The sequence below is a fragment of the Esox lucius genome, chromosome 12, assembly GCF_011004845.1.
Source record: "Esox lucius isolate fEsoLuc1 chromosome 12, fEsoLuc1.pri, whole genome shotgun sequence".
In the NCBI taxonomy this organism is placed as follows: Eukaryota; Metazoa; Chordata; class Actinopteri; order Esociformes; family Esocidae; genus Esox; species Esox lucius.
In genome coordinates this window covers 9,015,964-9,029,406 of record NC_047580.1, presented here as the reverse complement: position 1 = coordinate 9,029,406, position 13,443 = coordinate 9,015,964, and the positions used below count along the sequence as shown (strand labels likewise).

The following is a 13,443-nucleotide window of genomic DNA, read 5'->3' as shown; positions in this document are numbered from 1 at the left end:
TGACCAGGACACGCTCCATGCTAGAATTAATGCAGATCTGAAAACCGTTGAAATGGTGCAAACGTGACTACAAGCATTAAAATGCATATTTCTTGAATTACAACTACTGCTAATTATATGAACTAATTAACCATATTTTCATGCCCTGAGTAAACATTTCCTTTAAGAAACCTTAATAAAATCAACTGTATTATAAGTGTATAATTATTCATGCAATGTTTAATGCCACACGGTTTTAAGAATATTTGTTTATTACGTTTTTTTTTTTCATTGAACAAATGTGTTCCATATTTTGAAAGTAAGATTATGCTGATAAACAAAAATGTTTTTTTGCTCATCTTTACCAAGGGTGCCAATGATTCGGTAAGGCACTGTATAGCTTTTACCAGTGGTGTAAGTTTTAAGATTTTCTGTGTGCGTCGGTCTTTGATTAGAGTGGTTGAACAGGTTACAAAGCAAGGTGAGCAGCTGTCCTGTGTATTATTCCATTTCATTGTTCCCCTACACACTAAACACACCCACTTCATGTACTTAAAGGTTTCCCTAAACACACCCACTTCATGTACCTAATGGTTTCCCTAAACCTGCCCACTTTACAACACATCCACCCCCTGCTTTTCAAAGAGACAGACAGAGAGAGAAAGAGCGATAGACAGGGAGAGAAATCGTCTGAGAGTGAGAGAAACAGAGAAAGACAGAGACAACAGTAGATAGAGAAACAGAGGAAGAGAGAAAACACAATGAGGCCGTTTGGAAATTTGAAGCCAGACAGCCTGCCCAAATATAATATGTAGAATGGAAATAGGACTTTCAAGACCCTTTTGACATCAAGGACCACATTCTGAGGTAATTTTACCATTACAGACAATAGATTGGGGGTTGACCCCTCCCTGCACACCTGTGTCCTGAGTTGTAGACCTGTTGGGGCAGATTTCTAGTATTCTCAGGTTGCGTTTGTGTGTCTTCGAGGGCTCTAAAGGAAATGTTTCAGGTGCTAGCTGTGGACTTCTGCTGCTATTTTGTTCTGCACAGTATTTTTTTGGGGAAAGAACAAGATATTTAAATAATTCAGACTGTCTTGTCTTTTAAGGTGTGAAGGTGTTGTTTTATTGAGCCACGTGTCTGAAATACCTCAACAACTATCAGGTTGGGGTTCTATTGCTTGTGTTCTGCATTCAACCTTTTGGGATGCTATGCGTGATAATCAACTGAGGATATTTTGCAGAATCTGATTAATATCAGGATTTGCCCCCCAGATCCACTGACCACGTTACTTCGACCATGACACAATAATCTTCACCGTCCAGAAACCTGAAATATTACATTCACCCCTGAATGCAAGATGAGGTGAGAAACTTTAAATGTCACATGATATTTTCAGTAGTCTAGGTAACTGATTAATGATTTCCTAATTAAAAACCGTAGCATATTATTTCTTTCTTAAGGACATTTCAGTTTTGATATTTTTAAAACATGCAAATATAATTTAACATAGACATGGACATACAGACCAAGAAAACAGAAAGAGATGCAATGAGACTGACAATGTAGTTGACTGGTGTTTACTAAAGTAGCACTTGGAATGTCTGTTTAACGCTGTTTTAAAGAGTTGCATGACTGAGGAAGGTTGCCTTATTTCCATACAGGATAAGTGTGCGGGCAAATATATTAAAGGAAGTCCGCCTGCGCTGTCAATCACTTGGTGCCAACAACAACAGTGGTTACCGGCAGGAGTTTGAGGTAAACTAAACTCGACCAGCCCTAGTTGTAGGTCAGTACTGTCATGTCTAGGTTACTGTACCTCGGAGTCTTTGTGGAGCTTGGTTGAGGCTGTAGACCTCCACTTTGATGGTTTCCCTTCATTGGCTGTTTTTTGTTTTATATTTTAGGAGCTGAATGATGTTGGTAAAGAGTACTCTACCAGGGCTGGAGACCTGGTGGCCAACCGGGAAAAGAACAGATACCCACTCGTAGTACCATGTCAGTGTTATCAGAGTACTAGCTTGTTACTACAGTCATCTGGCTTGCTTTATCGAATCCCATTAATACTAAGAACATGATATCTTGTGTATGTGTGGCACCGTGTGTGTTTATCCTGCAGTTGTGATTATTTTGATTGACGGTTCCTGTGATTTCAGACGACCACAGTCGAGTGAAACTGTCCCTGCTGGACTTGCAGCCACACTCAGACTATATCAACGCTAGTTATGTTCCTGTGAGTACTCTGTCCATCTTCCTGTCCATCTATGTCCGTCGCTTAATACCTTCATTGAGTACTCTGTCTGTTTGATCCTCAGGGCGGATGTACGGAGAGAGATTTCATCTGTACCCAGGGTCCTATGCGCAGCACCATGGCCGACTTCTGGAGGATGGTGTGTGAGCAGAACGTCAAAATCATTGTCATGCTGACTGCCCTGAAACATAAGGATGTGGTGAGTTAGCGATTTGCTGGTGATGGGACACTAAACAATAATTAACTGTATAAAACCGTAATGGGTAATACATTGAAGTTATTCTGATCTTATATTCTTCCCAACATCGCACGTAAACTTTAGAAAAGTATTTCTAAGCTTGTTTTTGACCCTGTTGATGTGGTTGTATCTACCTAGGTGTCTTGTTCTGCATGCAGTTATTAGATAGACCATGTGTTTGTCCAGGTGCTGTGTGATCAATACTGGCCACAGGAGAGAGGAACCGTATCGTATGGACAAGTCCAGGTGACCACAGTATCTTGCAAACGGGGTCCGGATTATTTCATTAACACCATTCTTTTACGACAGGTGAGTGATGTTGAATTCAACAAAGCCATTGGCGCAGAGATTTGGGCCATTTCAATGTGCGATCGTCTGTGTGTGGTTGGCTGAAAAACAATGTCTGGTGTGTGTAGTTGTGTTGATATGAGTGTGTGTGGTGTGTTTGGTGTGTCAGAGGGGCTGTCCCGGAGAGAGGGTCATTACCCACTACCATTACACCCTCTGGCCAGACATGGGAGTCCCCAAGGACGCTGCCTCCCTCTGCGCCTTCACAGAACATGTTCGTCAGCATCTGGACACTCTGCCACTTCTGGGGCCCACGGTGGTCCACTGCAGGTCTGACCTCTGACCCCTAACGCAGCCAGCACACCATCTGTCTGTTTCTTCTAGTGCATGCAACTATGGTTATTTATAAACCCCTATTTAGACTTTTACCTACAGTCATTACATTTCTATGGCAGAAATGTTAATGAGTGTTCAGTTTCCCAGAATATGCAGTATGTATCTACTCAGAGTCCACTCAAACAGCTGTTCGCTACGTTTATGTCATTTATTGGATTGTTGAATTAGTTAAATGCCAACGTGCGTCGCGGTGAAATGTGGAAATCGTAAAACGTTGTCATGATAGTTTTCGCGACTCCTTAACTTGTGCGCGCGTTTAGCTGCAGACAGCTGTGTGTATGGATCTCGGTCGAGACAATGTCTATGTTTTAAAGCAGGTTATGTCTCTTTTAAATGTTTGAATCCCACTCTCAGTGCAGGTGTTGGGCGCTCCGGGACATTCGTGACTCTGATGTGGCTGATGCAGCTCTGCATGCGTGAAATCCGGCCTGATGTCAGGGCAGCGGTGGAGGACCTGAGACGACATCGGGTCATGATGGTCCAGAACCTGGTCAGTATACTCTGGAAACTACAACCAGGAATATTACTGACAATGACCTGATGTTCTTTCGCGTAAAGGTTTTTGCGATAGGGTAAAAAAAACTAAATCTGCTTGTTTAGCTGTCCTCTTCCTCCTCATCTCTTGGAATTTTCCTCAGTAAGAAATCCTTCCACCATCTTCTCTACAATAACCTGCACCCCCACATATCCCTATCATACTATATCAAGATTTACAATTTCATGAGGTCATTTCTTTCAATCAGATTCACAAAACCATATGGGAAATCATTACCTGTGGAATGTTTCTTGATGTTTTGTTGGCTCACTGTGTGTTCCTAGGAGCAGTACATATTTGTACATCAGTGTCTGATGCATTGGATGAGTGGAGGGACCGCAGAGCCTCAAGTGAGGTGAGACTCAAACTGAAGCATACGTTCATGTCTCTGAGGCTAACAGTGACGTTTTGAGTGTGCAGACAGCATATAAACTCAGTGCCATCTGATTAAGCAGGTTATCAGACTTCTTGATTTCTCAGCAGTGTACAGAGTCAGGCCAGCGCTCCCTGGGGACACAATCATCACCACACGTCTTCAAAGCGTCCGAGTAGAGGAAACAGGTCAAAGAAGCACCGGCAGGACACGGCGCAGCACACACCCCAGGCCAGGGCCCAGGGATCTGTAGAACAACTGCTCAATCCTGCTAACCTGTTGAGAAGACTGCTGCCTGCCTCTAGACATAACACATAAAACACACACCGGAGGAATTTAGAGTCCTACACCAAAAAACAGGCAGGCACAGGTAAATAAATAAATAAGAATATTCAAATGATCCAAAAAAAAATTTTCCCAGAAAACTGTTCTTTTTAATCTTTTGACATACAAGAATGTATGTATTTGATTCGGTTTGCATTTCAACAAAACCAAAGAAATCTGCATATTTTACAATATCTTAGTTTATACACAAAGAAACCTTGAAATGGCCCAGGCAATATTATTTGCACCTTTATACCTTTCGAGTAGGTGATTCTCCTTCTGAATTGAACAAGTGGTGCATGTAACACGAAAATCGCTAATTCTGCAACTTTGAATAAAGGAAATGTCTCCTGTTTTGTTTCACTGTGCGTACAGCAATGAGCATGGAGAAAATAAAAAATAAACTGAATTGTCTGAGGCCAGACTCAAGGTTATTGCCAAGCATGGAAAATCTTAAGGCTCCAAATCTCCAGAGAGCTTGTTCTATTTCCACTGTACCCAATGTAAAGACGATCAAGTCCAATGCCACTATGTCACAGCCAACCAAAAAACGTGATGGAAGATCAATGTGAATGGTGGAGAAAGCAGATAGTGTGACATATGAAACGTCATTTCCCAGAGCACATCTGATACCTTAATCCTCCTCGGCATGTTTCGATCAGGGGGTACTGACAACGGTCGCGAGCTAGTTGGTGGCCGCGCCTCACTAACGCGCACACATCGGTAGCGATCGAAACTGTAATGAATGTGGTGCCAAATGTTGAGTCTTGGGTATATATTTATATAGTTCTGAACCAAAATCAAGGTTCTATAACATTAAAAGTACCAGTGAATTTAAAAACTTTTGTGAATTTAAACTTATTTTAGAGACAATTGTGTCATTTCAAGAAAGTGCAAGGGGGCCAATAATTTTGGCCACAACTGTGGATAATTTTGACAGACACCCTCATCCTCAGTCACAGCTGGGGGTTAACCTACAATTTTAGACAAACCTGTATTTGAAACAAACCTACATCTAGGGGAACAAATATATTTTAACTTTCCCAAAATGTCCTTGTTGGAAGTCTCCTGGAATAAGGACAGATAAACAGAGAAACCAGAAAACTTCAACCAGGATTTCTAGAAAACATTGGATTTTAGGGAAGTGAGTGGAATTTAGCAATGTTACACACATCAGAATGTGAGAATTGAGTAACTTCATCCTCTTCCATGAATAATACTCCAACAGACCTGTGGTTGATAGATATGTCCATGGGGTGATTACCTAGAACTAGACTTAAGAAGTGGGATGAGATGTGACCTGAGGTCAGTTTGTGACCAAATAAAGACAAAGCAAGCTGGGATCAACAATACCTGCTACCTCCTGGATCAGTACCACAGAATGAGAAGGACAACCCCGTCCCTCCGGTTGAACCTGTTCTCACCGACTGAATTACCAACTGTGAAAACATGTCCTCAGACATAGTACTGAGAGACTCCCTCGTTTTAATTCCCTAAACACTTACTACAAAACCAAAGTTGTTCCACACATGCCCATCCAGCACAGTAAAACAATCCATGTGAATGTAATGACAGAAAGAGTACTGGAACAAGGTATTTTGTATGGAGAGATGTCATAGCTTTTAAACTGTTACCTTTGTACTTTTTCTTTTGACTGCTCAGCTGTTCCATGAAAAAAAAGAGAGGGCATCTACCTAAAATAATATCCTTATTACCATTAAGAATGTCACTCTCCAGAAAAAAATACAAACACTTGGTTAGATGCTGTACAAAAAGGTCATGTTTCAAAAAACCCAATGCTGCCATTTTTCATAATCGACGGTGACAGCATTTACAGAAGCTACATGAAGTAGACTTTGAAATATGAGAAATGTACAGAATAAACACAATAGTGAATGAAACCTCACATCTATGGTCTGTTTCACTCATGTCTGTACAATATCTAGGATGGGTGATTCATGGGGTCAAGAAGAACTCTTGGCCCCAAATGTAATATGTAAAAAAACTTTAGGGGGTTTACACCATATAATTTGTCAAGGGAAAACTCCTGGTCCTATGATGTATAATACACACACATGCTAATGAGTGCACTACTTTATCAAGTCCGGTTTCAGCAGTTATAACCCCCTCCTGTGGTTGCTACAGGCTGCATTGCACTGTGTTGAGGTTCATTGTAGAAACAAAGTGGTTCATCAACCAAGACAGTCATTAGCCAGGGTCATGTTCTTAAGGACACAACATATTGAAACAAATTTTAACAGAAAATCAAACATTAGTGTTCTTGTATGGCAAGTTCGCTTGGAACCTTTTGTTTTCAAAGCGCTTTTTTCCCCTCCCATTTGTTCCAAATGAACAACACATTCCATTAGGAGGGGCCGAAGGTCCGCCAGTCACGCCATGGCGGTGATAGCCCTTAAGGGGGCCACTGCAGTTCGAGCAACATTCAGTCAGTTCATGGTTCCTTCAGTTAGCTCACTGAGGTCTTCACAGGTCTAATCAGCCCAGTATCAAAGGGCGGGAGAAATGGAAAGAGCAAAGTACGTCCTGAGTCTGAACTTTTGGGTGATTCCTTATACCTGTTCAAAGCCAGGCAACATGGAGGTAATGAAAACTAGTCAGAAGGGGGAAAAGAAAGGCTAGATGTGCAACCACTCACAAAAGAAGCAATAAGGAGGTCTGGTTCCATTACTGGCAACATAAAAACCAAAAATAAAGACATTTATATATTACACATTTAAAACATATAAGAGAAATATATTGTCCCTGTTTGATGAAAACCTTAAATTTCCAAAACAGAAACGTTTTGGGAAATTAAAAGAAAACCGGTCAGAAGGGGGAAAAGAAAGGCTAGATGTGCAACCACTCACAAAATAAGCAATAAGGAGGTCTGGTTCCATTACTGGCAACATAAAAACGTTTTGGGAAATTAAAAGAAAACCGGAATTTCCCATAAAAGAACAAACCAAATATTCCAAGCATCTCAGAATGCAACTCTTCCAGAATTCAAATGTGCAAAACCAGAAGTAACTGGTTTCAATGGAAGTAAAATATGAAAATTGGCAAGGTTGGTCACAAGGTTTTCATGATCGAGCAACAATATACGATGTATATCAGTCTGTTGGTGGACAGAAAATAAAAACGACAACACAAGTGCTTAAATAAGAAACGCTGTCCAACAAAGGCGGTAGGCAACTATTTCCTTTGGCAAACATATCTGAATGTAAGTCACTGCGAGTTGTGCATCTAACACCACATTCTCTGTATCAATAAACATAAAGCGTGACCAGGGTGCATCTTCAAATGGGGATATCTGTGCACGGACACAATTAGCATAAACTTACATACAAATAAAAAGTGCACAGACGGAAGGCAATGTGGGGCACGAACAGAGAGCGAAAAAGAGCGATGGCAAAAGACGAAAAAGCCTGAACACTGTCATGGTCCTCCTACAGATGTGCTAGTGTACATTGACAACAGCTTCCTGGATCTCTCTGACAACCAGGCAGCGGGCGAGCATGTGCTCCATCTGCTCTCTGTTGATTGGCTGGGTGGAATACCACATGGGGCTGTTGGGTGCAACCACAGGTTCAGGATTCAGGTACAAAGTGTCGTTTCGGCCTTTAGCACACTGTGGACTGAGACATTGGAGGACAGACAAAGGTTAGTACGCTAGCTTCCACAAATATCCAGCTAGATTCAGAGGCGTAGCACGGTTCAACTCACCATTTGAAGAGGTAGAAGTCGTAGAGCTTAATGGGACAGCGTAAAGGGTTCTCTGGGTTCTCCATCTGCTCCGCGTACATGTCGTCTGTCACTGTGGGTCAGAGGTTAGAGGTCAGTGCCTAGGCACGTCACAAAGATCTACGTATGGCAGTGACCTCTCACCTTTCTGTCCTATGTGGTGTTGGCCGGCGGCCTTCAGGTAGCGGATGCTGGTGCTCTTGTCTTTGGGGTTGTTGGGACTCTTCTTGGTGTGCCTCAGGACTTTGGAGAAGGCCAGCCTCTGGTGCTGCTCCACTGTCTTCAGCTGGAAGTACCTGGGGAGGGGAAAGACATCATAGACATCCAGGGTCTGTATCTCACTCTGGGCTTATTTGCATGATGAGAGAGACGGTAAAATTTGTTTTCATAAAAAGATCCATAGCTTGAATTCACACCGGCAGGTTCGAGATGTACTTTGTAAGATTGTAGTGTAACATAAACAAGGCTTTGTCTGTGTGTGTGGGGACTAACTTGGTGTTGAAGAACATCAGCGTGTTGAGTAGCGTTGCGGGGGAGTGGGCTCCCAGCTGTTTACACTCCCAGAGCATCTCCTCGGTCACTTGACTAGCGATGACGTACCCTGGGCCAGAAATTCAAAGCAAGGGGAAGAAGCGTGAAACACCCGCATGTCTCTGTTTACCGCTAACTCTTCCATGGGAGATATGTGGTGTGTATGGCTGGGTTCTGGCGCACCGTCCTACCTAGTGGATGGGTACTTGGCCTCCACGGCTCCAGGATTCTATGCAACGACTGGGAGAAACGGCTGTAGTACGGGTCTGAGAAGATGTCGTCCACCCGGCCATTATCCACTAGATACTGCATACGGAAAGACATGAAGTTACTTTAATGGAAACAGCTGTCTAGAACGTGTTTGTGTGAGAGACAGGACAACTTCTACTATAGAAAGACCAATAAAAATATCCTCCCTCCCTGTCCCAATTTTGAAAATATGCTATTTTTTGGGTGAGGGACTTTAGTACCCGTAGGGAAAAGCTTAAAATTGGGGTTACGGCTGGAATTAGGTTAAGGGCTAGGTTAGTTGGGGCAAAGTTGTGATTAAGATACAGATGATTTCCACTTTTACAGAGAATACATGTATGCGAGTGAGATGTGTGTGGTACCTTCTGTATGCAGAGAAAGATGTAATAGAGGACATCGGCCGCAAACGTCTCTCCATCCAGCCCACTGGCTTCCTGGCACATGTGAGACAGACCAGCACAGAGCTCAGCCACCGCACATGACAACAGGTCCTCCTGGAACCGCATCGCTTGGCGGCCTAACCACACACACACACACACACACACACACACACACACACACACACACACACACAATTTCCAACGAGGTAAACATACAGACCAACCAAAAACAACTGTGCGCGTGTGTGAGCGTGTACACTTACGGCCAATAGGGGCCAGTTTGTTGATCTCCTCCTTGTCCAGCTTGGCATTCTTCCTCTGGGCCCAGAGTTTCCACACATCCAGTCCCTCCTCAGGCTTCAGAGAGCAGGGCAGCATCATATCTGTGTGAGACTGGCTCTGAACCTCCGCTACAGCTACAGTCTGGGCCTGCAGAGAGAACAGGGCAATCAGTACGGACCAGGACACCAACAACATCAACTCTGTAAAGGCTCTTATAACTAGAACCACTGTAAAAGTTCTCAAGTTGTTCTAAATGCCCCAGACATCTACAGAGTAATCAGTAGCTCCAAAGTCAAAGTACCTGCAGTTGCTGTGCATCTTGAACCTGCACCCCGTCTTGGGTGTGTAATACCTGCTGCTGGGGGTCCCAGATGAGCGACTGTGTGGTGTTGCCGTAGCCCTGCACCGCCACCGGGATGTGGAGGTTCCCGTTCATGAACTGAGCCGGAAACAGAGAGTTGGCTGACACCGTCTGATACTGCACCTCCTCGTGACCCCCGGATGACGCAGTCAGTGCCGCGTGACCCGAGACGACCTGTGGTGATGGCGTGGCATGTGCCGCCACGGTGGTCGCGGTCGCCGTGGACCCGGTGGCGACCTGCACTGCGCTGTACGCCTCCTGGGGGATGGCGATGTGCGTGACGCCGCCCTGCTCGCGGGCCCCCGGGGGGGCTGAGTACACGGGGATGGTCCAGGTCTCACCGGTGGGGCTGGTGATGGTGCCCGTGGCGCTGTACAGGTGGCTGCTGTCCACGGACAACAGGTCCGGCCTCAGGGACACGTAGCTCTGCTGTTGGCCCTGGGGGATGGCCAGCACGGTGGCCAGCTGCTGTCCGGGCAGGGCGTATGACACGGTGATGGGCATGTCCACCTTGCGCTTCTTGGCAGGCTGGAGGGGGGAGCTGTTCTGGGTGGCGTTCCCTCGGGGAGAGCCCTGCTGCTGGGTCGGGGAGAGAGCACCGACCGTCTGGATCTGGATCTGCTGCTGCCCGCCTGCTACTGCCGCCACCAAGTGGGCCTGCAGCTGAGAGGCATTGACACACACTACTTGTTAGGTTTGTATACTCCGTTTGGTACTTGGGGTTAGTGGTTGGGGTTAGTGGTTAGGTTTGGGGTAAGTGTTAAGCAAGATAGGATTTGTATTGAGAATGACTTATTTGTCTTCACCAGGATGAAGGCCTTCTGAACTGTGTGTGTGTGTGTATATACCTGTTGGTGCTGTTCCTCTGTTAGCTCCCCAGCCTGCAGGAGCTGGGCCGTGGTGACCCCCTGTAGCTGCTGATGGGTGGAGGAGGGCAGCTGGAGCACTTGGTTCGCCTGTTGGCCCCCAATCTGAACCTAAAGAAGAGGCCTGGAGTCAGAATCTAATCCACATCCATTAAAACCAACACATCAGCAACAACTGATGCTTGTTTTTAAAAGCCTAGCAGGGACAGGGGGGGCAAGGGACGGGGGTGTGGGGTGGAGACAAAGACAGAAAGACAGCGGAGAGAGCAGTTCATCTTCAGACAAATGCGCTGGGGCGGCCCTTTCTGTGTTTAATAAATCTTCAGGTGGAAGAGGCCTGACCTGTATAATCTCCTGCTGCATGGCTGTGGTCATGTGGCTTGAGACCTGCTGACCTGACATGCCCTGCTGCTGAGAAACCTGCAGGCAGAACACAGAGTGTTACCGACCCCATCCGGCCCACCGTACCTTCTCCTCCCCTCTCTCCGAGTCTCTTACGGGACAAGCCAGTTCCAGCAGCGACCCGGCCACCTCGGTGTTGTCCGTGTAGACGCAGCTGCCCTCCTGCTGGTAGACCATGGTGGTGGCAGTGGTGGCGGGGGCAACACCGCCCTGCTGGTGGAACTCCTGCAGTGCCTCGGGGCCCTTGTTGGCCATGGACTCCAGGAACTCCTTCATCCGATGCTGTGGAACATTACGGGCCTTGAGTCTCACCAGCTCCTCAAATGAGCCCCCTGAGCCTTCCATATTGTTCACTGCAGCCAAACACACACGCTCTTCAACAGGTTGTGCGGTGCCTGGCTGTGTGGACAGAGTCGGAAAAGATCTGTGTCAGTTAGGTCTTCGAAGGTAACCACGGCATTTGTTGTCATGATAGTCGTAAGTACGAAAATTGGGTTAGGGTGCACAGCTAGTCCGATTTTTTTGGTTCATAAGACAAATAAAAAAAATATGCTTTCAAAAGTATCTGCTATATGGCTTCAGTTTGGATCAAACTAAAAATAATATTTGATAACTGTTGGTAGACATTGTAAGGCTAAACCTTTGGTACACCCACTTACAGTGCCCTAGAGTTATTTCGGTCCCGTCAATAATGTTTTTTTTTTCCTATTCTAATTGACAGTAGTTTAAGAAAGGGTTAATTCTGCTGGCATGGTTTAGGAAGTCAGAGGCTGCAGCAAAAGTCCGGTGTCTTTCAAGTTATGGGAACTCAATAAACAACATGGTCATCATCTACTTGAACAATTATAGCTTTTCATTGACAGTCGACGTGTTTCCTTGCATTTTTACACGAGCAGGTCAATAACACTCCGGGCTAAAACAACGTCTCAAACTGGGTTTGAATTAAACAATAGTTTCTAGTCACAGAACACATTCCAGGTTTGTTATTGACTAACGTACTGTAGCCCTAGAGTGCATCGGTGAAAGCATTTAGATCATTCCCACAGTAGTCACTCCCTTTTTCTACTAAACAAAGACAACAGAACGTGCGGATCCATAGCAAATATAGTTATAATATACCATGTTATTGAAACAACAAAATAGATAATATTGTGGACAGAGGAGCTTCAGTAAAAACGTATTAGTTAAGTATTCTAGGTAATTATTAGCTAGTTAGCTAGCTGCAGTTCGTTCCACTCCCTTCCCTGCCTTTACCTCTCTCTTCTCCCAGGTCGACCAACTTGACTGTATCTTTCCGCCCAGAAAAGCAGCTCCACGCGCTGGTAACAGCGGTCTTCTAATGCATACGAAAGAAAATCTCTCAGTGGTCTTCAACGCTTAAATTGTTCAAGGTTTCTTGCTACCTCGTCTATTATTTGTTTTCCCTTTTCTTTTCCACTCAGATGTCAGTGTGCGCCATCTTACAACTACACCTCTTTCCACCAATCAGACGGCTTTCTACGGCAACGTGCTGCTATCGCGAGATTACTCCCAATCAGATGACGCGAGAAAGTAAGTTTATGTTGGTAATTCAAGACATGCACTGCAATAGGATACGCAGTTCTAATCACCTCTTAATGGCAAAAACATCAACAACCACTAAACACACTATTTCAAAGAAAGTATAATCGATCACAAGATGAACTAGTAATCAAATGGCTTAATAGGTTTAATTCAAATGTGTTAACTTTCTGAGCAAGACAGTTAACCCTAATTGCTCCCCCACCATAATATTCCCCCCAGGTCCTTGCTGTAAATACGAATCAACTTGCTTAAAAAGTAATATCATTTTTAAACAAGGATGTGTCCTGGTCACATTGACAATTGTGACATGTTCACGTATCCACAGATGATTAGTTAAACCGATTGGGCAATATAAAATATGAAAAATTCTCTCAACACTGTCAATGGCAGAAGAGTTTCGGTTGGGTTGTTTTGGAAACAGTCCCAGTACACCTTATTGTGCTGAGACATGAGCTTGACAAAGCTGCACACTTGTCTCTTGCCTAGCTCTTCTCTTAAGGTAGACTGCACAAGATGTGTCAAGTAATTTGATAGTGCTAGGAACATTCTGGGCAAGCACAAGTTAATTCCCATGCAATCCAATGAATTCCATGTGGTCTGTTTCAGTGTTCCACAAACAATGCAAGTGCCTGTATGATGACGGTAAGTATGATAAAGTTAATTCATTAAATAAATAAATGT

General features: G+C 44.5%; 2 protein-coding genes and 1 long non-coding RNA gene across 9 annotated transcripts; 2 read left to right on the top strand and 1 right to left on the bottom strand.

The window, feature by feature from the left end:
• Positions 1-667: 667 nt before the first annotated feature.
• Positions 668-4,796, top strand: LOC105028995 (receptor-type tyrosine-protein phosphatase epsilon). Of its 4 annotated transcripts, none has more exons than XM_020051870.2 (12): positions 668-846; positions 1,091-1,146; positions 1,257-1,347; positions 1,647-1,740; positions 1,890-1,980; positions 2,139-2,215; positions 2,298-2,432; positions 2,658-2,780; positions 2,929-3,089; positions 3,510-3,645; positions 3,975-4,045; positions 4,174-4,796. In XM_020051870.2, exons 3-12 carry the CDS (start codon positions 1,343-1,345, stop codon positions 4,379-4,381), a joined length of 1,101 nt encoding a protein of 366 aa, XP_019907429.2. In that variant the 5' UTR covers positions 668-846; positions 1,091-1,146; positions 1,257-1,342; the 3' UTR covers positions 4,382-4,796. The 4 variants fall into 4 exon arrangements, with proteins under 4 accessions (XP_019907429.2, XP_010900395.2, XP_034151782.1 ...); XM_010902093.4 differs by having other exon boundaries at positions 4,171-4,796; XM_034295891.1 differs by having other exon boundaries at positions 1,243-1,347; positions 4,171-4,796.
• Positions 4,797-6,144: 1,348 nt separating this feature from the next.
• Positions 6,145-12,674, bottom strand: LOC105028992 (glutamine-rich protein 1). 4 transcript variants are annotated; one of them, XM_010902088.4, is made up of 12 exons: positions 12,454-12,674; positions 11,296-11,598; positions 11,140-11,217; positions 10,780-10,908; positions 9,872-10,594; positions 9,552-9,717; positions 9,271-9,425; positions 8,851-8,965; positions 8,621-8,735; positions 8,273-8,424; positions 8,111-8,201; positions 6,145-8,022 (listed from the first exon to the last, which is right to left on the bottom strand). In XM_010902088.4, the coding sequence occupies exons 2-12, from the start codon at positions 11,542-11,544 to the stop codon at positions 7,845-7,847; spliced, it is 2,151 nt and encodes a 716-aa protein (XP_010900390.1). In that variant the 5' UTR covers positions 11,545-11,598; positions 12,454-12,674; the 3' UTR covers positions 6,145-7,844. The 4 variants fall into 4 exon arrangements, with proteins under 4 accessions (XP_010900390.1, XP_010900391.1, XP_010900393.1 ...); XM_010902089.5 differs by having other exon boundaries at positions 8,621-8,729; XM_010902091.4 differs by having other exon boundaries at positions 11,296-11,481.
• Positions 12,436-13,439, top strand: LOC109616436. The gene is made up of 3 exons (XR_002197575.2): positions 12,436-12,521; positions 12,642-12,750; positions 13,369-13,439. It is a non-coding gene; the product is annotated as an uncharacterized LOC109616436 (long non-coding RNA).
• Positions 13,440-13,443: the final 4 nt, after the last annotated feature.